The sequence below is a fragment of the Mastigoproctus giganteus genome, chromosome 3 (assembly GCF_048544385.1).
Source record: "Mastigoproctus giganteus isolate SK-2022 chromosome 3, ASM4854438v1, whole genome shotgun sequence".
Taxonomy (NCBI): Eukaryota; Metazoa; Arthropoda; class Arachnida; order Uropygi; family Thelyphonidae; genus Mastigoproctus; species Mastigoproctus giganteus.
This window is the reverse complement of record NC_143577.1, coordinates 8378885-8390756: the sequence shown is the minus strand read 5'-3', so window position 1 is coordinate 8390756 and position 11872 is coordinate 8378885. Positions and strand designations below refer to the sequence as shown.

At 33.8% G+C, this 11872-nt stretch overlaps 1 protein-coding gene across 1 annotated transcript in view; it reads right to left on the bottom strand.

The window, feature by feature from the left end:
* Positions 1-857: 857 nt before the first annotated feature.
* Positions 858-11872, bottom strand: part of LOC150087645 (peroxiredoxin-6-like) — a 32128-nt gene continuing 21113 nt past the window's right edge. The window contains exons 5-6 of the mRNA XM_090369899.1: positions 8076-8148; positions 858-1260 (exon numbers count right to left, since the gene is read on the bottom strand). Coding sequence (XP_090226025.1) covers positions 1132-1260; positions 8076-8148 — 202 coding nt within the window. The 3' untranslated portion in view covers positions 858-1131. The remainder of the gene's footprint in view (positions 1261-8075; positions 8149-11872) is intronic.

The following is an 11872-nucleotide window of genomic DNA, read 5'->3' as shown; positions in this document are numbered from 1 at the left end:
AAGCCAAGTTCATTAGCAACTATTATACACAAAGGATGCTGAATATATCATTGCACATGGCAAATTTTATATTTTGACTTAAAAAAGGTCTCAAATGCTCATTACACCAATTTATGTAATATGCAGGATTCCACAAACTGACTTGTTTGTGACAAGTTAAAAATCAAAACTAACAAGCAAAAAAATAATAATAAATATTTTATTTTATTTAATAAAATGAAACGAATTCCATTAATACTCTCTTTGATTTCTTCAGAGATGCCAAATATGAGGCATACAATACTGACATATTTGACTGTCAGGACACAGACAAATAATTAAAATGGTTGTTGTTATAAGGTTTTAGGCATATCAGCACCTCGGGTCATATATCAGGTCAATTTGCTGTTTGCTGGACAAAAAAAACCTAAGTTTCCAGGAGGAAAAACTATGCTACCCTCACCTGAGACCAATTAACTCAGCCATGGTGTGAAAAAAAAGGCCCATAAAAATTACTTGCACATTGACAGAATTCAAACTCTGGTCTTTTCCACCCAGCATGGGAGGATGGCAATTATAGCAATTGTGCTACCCACAAGGGCTAATTATAATGGAACGTTTTTTTGGTTGTTTTGTTTCATTTCAATTGTATACATATATGCTTATAATCGTTTATCTATTTATTAAATAAGGGACAATATTTTGTGTTTTATATGTTTTATCATGGTGGACAAGTTTGTGCTAAGCAATTATAATGGCATATAGTTTCTCTTGCACAGGAAATGTTTGGCAAGTAGAAATTTTATATGACTGCTGAACTGAGTCAACATTTGACTCCTGGTAATATATATATCTATATTCAAACAGTTAATACAAAATCCTAAACAAATATACAAAATTTTATTACTGCATTATGTTTTACATTACTTTCAAGCTTTATGAAAATATTCAGGTGGATAATTTGCCCACTCTGATTAATAACTATGATATTTGTAACAAAACATAAGGCAAATCTCTTTTAAAAATGCTATGGAATGATTCAAAAATATCAATGCAAAACTAGGTGGGGAGCTGTTTTTGATTCTAATTCAAGTGATAATATATAAATGCCACTTAGAGAATAGGAGAGTGTAGCAAACTACAGAAACCATCTTAAGGCTGTGGTGTAGTACGAAGATACTGTTTTCCTGAAGGTAAAGTATGAACTTTCACTCCTTTAGGAAACAATACTTTAGCTTCCTCTTCCTTTACAGATGGTATTACCATACAATCACCCCCTTGCTGAAAGAAAACAAATAAAAATAAATAAATAATAATCAATGATCAATCACATCTGTTAAATACATGAATAAACAGCTACATACAAAAAATAATAATCATAGCAGATAATGTGTGCTGAGTAAGTTAACATACTGATAAAACATGCTGATATTATTAACTTTTCATTATTAAATGATAAACAGATAGAATCGGAAATTTTGTAAGCAGATACCACTTCCCACTATTTTCTATATGCAGTTCCATCTGTTTTAAGTTTAATAAACATCAGAAAAACTCATCCTACTATGCAGGCAAAAGAATTCTGGCTAGCCATAAGCATATTCACAAAGAGCTGTCTGCAAAAGTGGTAGGGTGTGTGTGTGTGTGTAAGAACACACAACAAGAAATTATAACTTCAGTAAATGAAACTGTGCATCAAAATGATTAATTGAATAGGTTAGTTGTCAAAGTGGCCAATGAACAGATAGAAAATAAATTTGCCCAGTGAAAAAGTGCCACAAGTTGGGTTTCCTATTAATAATAAAAAATTACCTTTTTTCAACGACACAACTTGTAAATTAAGGAATAAATTGGGAAAATTTCCTTACTCTCTAAAACTAACTAAACAGATTCAGAAGACAAAAGAAAAAATAAAATAAAAATAACCTGTGTTGTAAACAAATAAAATAAACATGACGTTTAACCTCATATTAGTGTAAACTAAATGTCCAACGAACTGCAAAAACAGGAGGTTTTTGGTTTTTAGGAGCATTAGCAACCAAGGCTATATTTCGGGATATGCAGTGGTCATTCCCTGACCTTTCCGCATCCTCCGTATTTGGTGGTGACGGGCTCGAACCCCGGTCTAATCAAGAAGCGTGTGCTACGCACTGCTGCTTCTTCCCACCTGGCTACGGAGGCACCTAAAAAAAAAAAAAAAAAAACAGGAGGTGCAGAGATTTTATACATATAAATCATTTTACTATAAAATGATTAACTGTAATGAGCTACTGTAGCTTGGATTTACCTTGTAAAGGTGTTCTCAGATACCCACTAAAGAGTAGCAGACTGATAACTGTAGTTAAACTTAGTTGCTAGTATCAGTTAACAATTTCCCCATTTATTTATAAAAGTACTTAGTTTACTTTGTTTTTTATAAATAAAAAAAAGTACAGCAGACCCTCGATTTAACGGACAAAAAATTTCTGTCCTAAAGGAAAAATTTAGAACTTTTTTTTTTTTATTCACAAATAGAGCACACTAAAAGGTTGGGTCAGTGAATCAACATTATCTTATCATGCATCTGGTGTTGGTTTGTTATTTGGTTTTTAGGAGCACTAGCAACTAAGGCCATATTGCTCCGTGAATATGCGGTGGTCATTCCCTGACCTTTCCGTATTTGGTGGTGACGGGCTCGAACCCCCGTCTAATCAAGAAGCATGTGCTACGCACTGCTGCTCCTTCCCACCTGGCTAGGGAAGCGCCTATCCGGTGTTGGGCTCAGGGTATTACCTCATCTAGATGAGGCAGGGGGTTAATAGATAGGAGTGATTAATGGTGTGCGTCAACACAGTCGGTCTTCCAGGGCAGTTCATCCTATTCTATTGTTTACGTTTTGGTTGTTTTTGCATTTTACGCAATTGTGATTTTTACATATTTTATAATAAATATGTAATACAGCAATACCTCGCTTAGCACGGCTTCAGACAGCACGGGTTTCAATATAACATAGTTTTCAATTAAGTTTGAGTCGAAAATTTACTGTACATATTAAAACTCATTCGATAGCTGAGACACGTACTCTATACATGCTCCATTGTCACAGCCTGGGTATGCTTACATATATGTTGCACTGTCGTAGCCTAGGTATACTTACATATATGCTGTGGTGCTAACTCTATTGTTCCACATGCATGTGTCAATAGCTCCCCTCAGGCAGCCACCAGCAACGTGCAACAGTGTTCAGTATTCATAATTCCATCCAGACGTGATAGCCTTCTAAACTTTTCATTTCACAATTTATTTTTTTATCTTTTAATATAAATATGACCAAAAATACATCTGCATCTTGGCTAGAAATCACTGCCAACAACATGCATTCTGTTTGGCAGCATGTTCCACCCCATTTGGCAAATGATTTTATTGGTTTTGAATCACAAGTTCAGGCAATTGCCGAAGACATTGTGAAGATTGGAAAAGACTTGGGATTCAAAACATTGGACACTGCCAGAGTATGTGACTGCATTGACTCACATGGAAATGACTTAGATGACGTTTCTCTCAATCTTTCATGATGTTACAGTTTCATTATTAAAATTTTTGCAGTATTTTTTATTTCAAATCCTTTTAATTGGCTATCAAGCAAAAATTGTTTATAAATTTCTTATTATTTTTTTATAGACTGTTTCTCTGGTATGCATTCAATTAAAACCCATTATAATTATACCTCAATCAGCACGGTTTCACATAACACGGAACAGTTTCGGTAGCAATTATCAGTGATATGCGGGGTATTGCTATATTTGTCTATCATTCTGGCCTCGCGGGATAAAGAAGTAAAGCGTAAACGTGTTAACTTGAGTGTTGCACAAAAATTAGAACTGACTGAGACACTTGAAAGTTGCACACCATTGCACGTGCGCGCAAGATTTATAGAGGCAAAAAGCAAACAGTTCAGACATTTGCAAAAATAAAAAAAATTAAGGAGTTTGCATTAAAATAGTGTAGATGGTTGTTCCAAGACTACTTCTACAGTTGGTAGCAGAAAACATATGAAAGTGACTAAAGATAAAAACCTAGAGGAAGCAGTGTACAAGTGACTTGTTCAGCAGCACTCAAGCGGTGTTGTTGGACCTGTTGAGTTAATGTCAGCCGCTGAAAGGCTTGCTAAGCATATGGGCCTAAAATTTCAGGGGAGTGATGGATGGCTGTGGTGTTTCCGAAAGCGCGACAGCATTGTTAATAAAAGAACCTGTGGTGAATCTTTAGGCACAGATGAAGAAGAAGTTGAGGCTTTCAGAAAATATCTAGATGACCTCATTTTATCACAGCTTTATAATGCTGACGAGATTGGACTTTTTTTATCGTGCTGTTCCTGAAAAATACCCAGGCTTACAAGCATGAAACAAGCACCCCCCTAGTTGTAAGCTAAATAAGGAACAAATGCATTGGTTCATTAAAGGATTTAATTTTAATGAACCAGTTACTGTTGATATATTCCCACTCAAAAAATGTCTGGTTTACAACGGATATTTTCAGTGACTGGTTCTTTAACCATTTTATTCCTGATGTGCAACGCTATCAGACAGATGTGCTGAAAATTGCTTCTCATGAAATAAAGGCTGTTTTATTGCTAGATAATGCACCTGCTCACCCTAATGCTGAGAGGTTAGTTAGCAGGGATGGGAGAATTAAATGTGTTTTTCTGCCTCCTAACACTACTTTACTGATACAGCCGATGGATCAAGGTGTAATCATTGCATGTAAAAGGTTGTATAAGTAGAAGTTTTTGGAAGAGGTGATGGGTGTTTTGGAAGAAACAGAAGATGCAGAAGAAGATACAAGAGGCACCAGGACACTGCAAAATTTACATGCATACAATATCAGATCTGCTGTCTTCAACTTAGCAGCTTCGTGGAAAAATATGAAGATTACTACCTTGGTCAATGTTTGGAAGTTGTTGTACAACGTAGAACCTGAAATGGACTTTGAGGAGTAGAGGCATCTAATTTTCGGGACACTCTTCTGAGAGCCAGCAACAAAAATGCAACCAAGAATGATGTGGAACAGTGGCTCGAAAATGAAGGTGATTCAGGCTATCAAATATTTTTTGCGGTAGAGATTGTGGAAAATGTTCTTCACGGAGAACAAGAGGAAGATGATGATGACAAAGAGGAAGAATCAGTTGTACCTCATCCTAACTTGTCTGTTATAAGACAACATATATTATATAGATGACATCATACATTATATTGAATCATCATCAGACCCTAATGTGCTTCCTTATTATGAACATTTTAGAGAATTTGGATCTACAGTAATAAGGAAGCAGCACCAAGATATAAGGTAACTGAAGCTTGATGATTTCTTCAAGACCACTTCATCAACTGGATCTGTTTCACCAGAACCCTCTACCAGCAAGGAATTAACACCTCTCCCTCCATATGACAGTTTTTTCTGACTCTGAAAATTGTGATTCTTTCAATTAACTTAATACTGAAATGTGTTAAGGGCTATAGCCTCAGGCTGCGGGAGATTTAGACAACGTACAAGTTAATGAAAATGCATCATATTAGTACACAGCTAAACTCGGAATTAGCACAAATATGCAAAAGCGGCATTGTTTAAGTTATATTTCATATTGTGAATTTTTCCCTTCACAACGAGTTGCCATGATATTGCACTACTTCAAATAAGTAACGCTTCACCAAAGGAGAAGACTGTTGTTACTTATTCTCAGCAGATACCACCACCCAGACCACCGTTTCATGGTTAATATTGAATATTATGTATCTTTTTTTATTCAATGGAGTTTAAGAATTTTAAAGTATTTTTTCCCCCTCTAAAATGGATTTAAATGAAAAACTAATGTTCACATTGGTGCTTTAAGGGAAAAACAATAAACACTTCATTAGTTATATCGTATAGTTTTTGACATGTTTAATTAAAATAAAGTTTGGATCCTGTCGTAAATTTATTTTTATATTTTTAACAGATGTTTTAGTGGCATGTTTAAATTACTCAATGTACATTATAATAATATTTTATTCATACTTATACATTATAATAACATTTGAATATATCCTATACATTGTAAGTTCATTATTAATATATGTTTTTAAAATACATTCGATTTAACAGACTTTCGGCAATAGCAGACATCCTTTCCTCCAATTAGTCCGTTAAATTGAGGGCTTACTGTACTTTGTTTTCATTTATAAATATGAAATGTTCAGAATCAATTTGCATGGATTTTTTTGCTTTGTAATTCCTATAAGAAACTCCATTTCCTTCAAGTTCAATAATGAAATTTCACTGTGTGTGTGTGTGTGCGCGCGCGAGAGCGAGAGAGATGAAACATCATAGAAAATAATGAACTGTATGCATAAACTGCCTCTGTCGCAATGTCACAAGCAGACTGTTAACTATTGGGGGAGAGGAAATTCTGCTGTTCTGGAGAATTAATGTAATAATATGCTGTCTTTTATGTCAACCTGCCAGCAGGAGAAATAAGGCAGACACAATAGTGTTTTATTTATTTATTTTTTTTTTTCTAAACAATATAAAAAAAAAAAAAAAAAAAAATCTCTGAGGAGTTTTTTATTGTTACTATATCATTACTTATATTTGTAGATACCAACAATATAAGTAATGCTATAGTAATAAAAAGCTAGCTGACTCAATCTATGCCATGCAAATTACACTGTTTCTTCACATAGTTTTCCAGTATATTATAACCTACAGACTATAGTAGAATGTAAGATATTTTTCCTTATTCATATATCCTGAATCTAATCATAGTAAACTATTGCACCAGATGAAATATTCATCCCATTAACTTTTAAATGATTGTTTATGTCCTCAAAGAACTGACTGCATTTTAAAAGGAATTATTTATTATAAAGCAATTTTTAATTAGTTCGTATAAAAACTATCTAGTGAACAGCAAAATGTCGGAGAAGACAACTAGCTCTGCACAATTATGGTAGAAATATCAATGAATAAAGGGACTCAGAAGCAATGTACTTTATGTATTTATTAACTCTATTAGTCAAATCTCTCATTCGTGAAAATATTTCAACGATTAAAGACAGCGGCAGTTATAACATTTTACTTCACACATTAACTCTTACAGCAATATCCTGCATATGTATGGGTCTGTTGATTGCAGTGATCTTTTGAAGTTTTTTTTTTTAAATGAGAACTTTATATACAAATGCTTTAAAATATTAATATATTCTTATTCTGACATTACTGCCCAATACTTGTGTAAAATTACTCTCAAAAAATAAAATCAGTATTTTAAAGAAAAATTTGTAAAAACAATTCATAAAAAAAACTTGTAAAAATACTCAACAAAATAAAATCCACTACTACTTTTTTTTTTTATTTAACTATATCCTCGACAACTGTTTGAGTATTACTTGATTTGGCTTAATCACATTTTGGTTCTGAATTCGACAAAAACTGAAGAATTTTTGTGGAATTCAGAACCAAAATTTAATTAAATGAAATCAAGTAATAATAAGTTGTTCAATTTTCAGTTTATGAAAGCTAAAATTGGACAAATGAGGCCAACAGGTGCAATTTTCTCCTTTGATTTCAAAAGGCTGCCATCTATGTTTTGTAGCATGCTGACAGTGCATGCTACAAAACTGAAGAAACATAAATGTTTAAAGAGACCATCAAAGCATAGATCTGCATACACACAGGCTAAGGAACATACATGTAACCATAGAAAAGGTTAAAGTTTAATACATCTAAATCTTAACCTTTAACTCTACATTTAAATAAATTTAAATGTAATATGATTAAAATTAGTGAACATTCACTGGGAGCCTGTGGTAGCAAAAATGTAAACAGGTATGCACATCACACACATCCATATGCAACTACAAAAAATGCACAGTACACTGCCTGCCATAATAATAGTGCTAAAACTCTGCTACACAGAGGTCCCAAAAACATAATAGAAAAACTTTTTTTTTTTTTTAATAATCAATACACCTTCCTAATCAGATTTTAAAAAATTAATTTAATTAAAATACATTGAAAAATAGTAGTGTTACCAATTTTAAAACTTTCTGTATAAAAAGAAATAAAAACAGTGAATGTACCTTCCAGTCCACTGGGGTTGCAACCTTCTTTGTCTCTGTTAACTGTAGAGAATCAACAACACGAAGGATTTCACTGAAAAGAAATTGATAAAAAGAGTGAACTATTAGAAAAGTTTTCCGAAATTTTGAAACGTTTAAGTTCCAGAACATATCTAATGCTGATATATATTTTGCAAACTTCACATTTCATTATCTACAGCAATGTCAGTTCTGCTATAATGTGCATTTTCGAAATGCAAATTTGCTCCAACACAACTGATATATTAGGGAACAATGTGAGTATAATGCGATTTTCACGTTGGCTCATGCACAATTTCATCTGCAAGTAACACCAGGTGAATGCAAAACCTAGCACCAAGCTGAATGTAGCGACCTGAGCAGCAATACATACAAGTTTACGAAGCTTAAAAAATGTCAAATGTGTGAGAGCTATATTTCCCATTTACTGTAGTTGTATTGGTTGGAGACACACTGTTGTCATTCGCTGCACTCACAAGATAACACATAATATTGTAGGCTGGCTCATGCTTTCAGGAGCTCATATTTTTCAGTTCGAACAGAAATTTCATAAGGCGTGATAGAGTGAGCAGAGGAGAACATTTCTGGAGGTCACTCAAATAAAACAATAAAAACAATTTCCAGTTCCCGGTTTATTGGGCTTTTCTGTTAGTGCAATCTAATTATAAACGCATAGTAAACACAATCTTATTGTATTTGCAATAATACCAATAGCTTGAATTCTGCATTATGGTAAAATTTGTTTTCCCTTCCACGAAATCTTCAATCATATAAAAAACATAAGTAAATTTTCAGAATTTTCTCTTCATTCCTATATTTTAAGCTATATTTGTGGTAATAGTTATTTATTTATTAGAAATTTAAGATGTTTAAACCTCTGTTGGCAATTTTATTGGGTTTCTAATTTTTTTTTCAGTGTTTTACTTACAAGATTGAACATTTTTTTTTTTTTTTTTTTGAGTGCTCTGCCCCTATCTCTATTTTTTTCATAAGCCCTGTTGTTTTTAATGCGCGAAATACCATAACGCGGAGATTGATTTTTAGGAACACATGTACCACGTTATAGCAGAACTGGCACTGTATCTAGATTTTACCATTTGAACGGATATTATAATGTATATTTGTACAACCTGTACAATTTATTGAGTAAACAAAATTCTTCAAATTATCTGGAGTTGTCCACATACTTGCAATATCCTATACATAGAAAAAACCAAAAGAACTCAAAACTGTTAGCATTGTTTTACTTCCAAGGCCATCTGTAATGTGTGCAGATCAGCAGAAAAGATTCTGAATTCTGAGCAGTTAGTGATTTACAAAGCTTTTGAAACAGCAGTTTTTATCCCCATAGAAATAGAAACAACAAGCAAAAGTGGCACACAACCAAACAAGTTTCTGAAAAATATAATTACTAACACAAGAACATAAAGAGAATTGAAAATTGATAGAACCTTATATGTATATAAATACAGAAACAGCAATAAATAGAAACAATGAGATTAGACCACATTAATCCTCTCCACCTGACTCTCATTACTAGGTATGCCAACACGGTTAGGAATTCGATAAAATTAGACAACTTCTATTTCCTTAGTTAGATAAGTCAGCACTGTCTGAATATGATTAAGAAGGTGGTTGTGGTGTTTTCTTAGTTGTTGTAGGGCTACAATGGTATCAAGAGAGTCAATGATATTATGGGAAAACTGTCCTTCTACTGATTCCAAGGCCATCTGTAATGTGTGCAGCTCAGCAGAAAAGATTCTGAATTCTGAGCAGTTAGTGATTTACAAAGCTTTTGAAACAGCAGTTTTTATCCCCATTCTCGTCAAGAATAGGAACCTTCTGTCTCTCAGCAGCTCCTTTCTGATCAACGTATTCCAAATCTGGGCTTCCATCTGAATCATAAGGTCTAAGGTGAATCCACCAGTATGCAATACAGTGACAAACTGATGAGACTATTTAATCATTTACCACATTAACAAGTTCACTGCTTCATTAAATATTTAGCAAGAGCTTATCACTGCAGTACTCACTTCTAAATCTGTAAATTCAGAAAATGAATTCATAGAAGATGAATGAAAGGTAGTAGTAGTAGTAATAATGAAGGCATGTGATGCAAGAAAGCAAGAGTATGAACTTATGTAGCACCAGCCAAAAAAAAAAAAAAACTACAATTTCACACATGCATTCCCTCTAAAAGTTTGTCCAGTTCCTCCTTGAATTTATTTAAGCTATCAACTTCCACAATGACAGATGGAAATTTGTTCCAGCAATTAACCACCTACTGGCTAAAGGCAAATTTCTGCACATCTATTCTACAACTGTCTTTCCTCAATTTGAATTTATGCCCCCTCGGGTTCCATAATCTGAGCAAGCGGAAGAATCCCATCAGAATTCAGCGTGCTCAACCCATTCAACGCCTTATACACCTCAATCAGATCACCTTGCAGGTGCTTAGCCTCCAACCACCACAAAGGTAAAAAGAATTAAATTTAAACTATGTAAAACATGCCCTGAGGAAGAAAATGTTGATGTCGAAAGTCTCTTGGTTTTCAATACACTTTTTTTTCCTTTTTTTTTTTTTTTTTTTTAGTTGTTGGTGCATCAGCTTCTGTAGCCATAATACACCTCCCAAAGTTTTTGCATTTACTCTGATCCAAGCCCGAGGCGGGATTCGAACCCGTGACCTTTGGGTTGCCAGGCAGGCACTTTACCCACCTGGCTGGCCCGGTCGGCTTTCAATACACTATTCTGATTCTTTTATAGATGACAACCTGGGAAAAACTTTTTAATAATTTTAATTCTTTTCACCTTCTATGAATTCATTTTCTTAATTAACAGATTTCGATGTGAGTACTGCAATGATAAGCTCTTACTAAATAATTTAATGAAAAATTTAGAGTACTTCAAGCTTTAGCTAAATAATTCAAATTGTTCACTGCCTCTTGAATGCAAGCATGCAGCTTTGGATTTTAATCCACTTGCCTGAATCTTCAATGTGGTTTTCAATCCCAGATCAAAATCGTTGTTGGAAAAGCCAGCAAGTGTTAAACAGGCACTGAACATTTTTATCATGATTTTCTCAATACAGCTTGTAAGGGCAAAGGGCCAGAAGTGACTTGGATTTGTTAGGTCTTTGTGAGGTTTTCATACTGCTTATGATGTGTGCAAGGTTCCAAGTATCGAGGAAAATATTTTCTGTGAAAATCTGGTTATATGGAAGCAGTAATCATGAAGTAACTCCTTGCTGAGCTCTTTTAACATAGCATTGTGAACCTCATATCAAGTAGTACTAAGTTTGAACTATCTAGAGTAAGACTGATTATTGTGAACCAATAATTGTAAGGTTTATGTGGATCGGTATTAAATTTAGGGTCTTTTTCAGCATTGGACTTCAATTTCTGGAGTAAGTGTTGACAAGTTCTTAAACTTCTAAGTAGCAGACTTAGTTATCATCAATAAGGATACCAGGAAAATGCTACATTTGTTACAATAAGTATATAATCTTAGTAAGAAGAATGATCATAAAAGACAACATTAAAACTGCTCTTCATTTACAGATGCATGTCCAACAAAAGGATTGCACTGCTTTTGGACATGCCTTTCAATATTTGGTTGACAAAGAAGCTGACAACTAAATGACATATTCATCTGTCAAAACTTCTGTTTGGGGAAATTCAACAAATAGAAATAATGAAAGCAAATAGAAAACTATGGATACAGCCTGAAAACACTGTTAGGGAAAGGAATATAACCAGAATGATTTAAGCTTACCACCT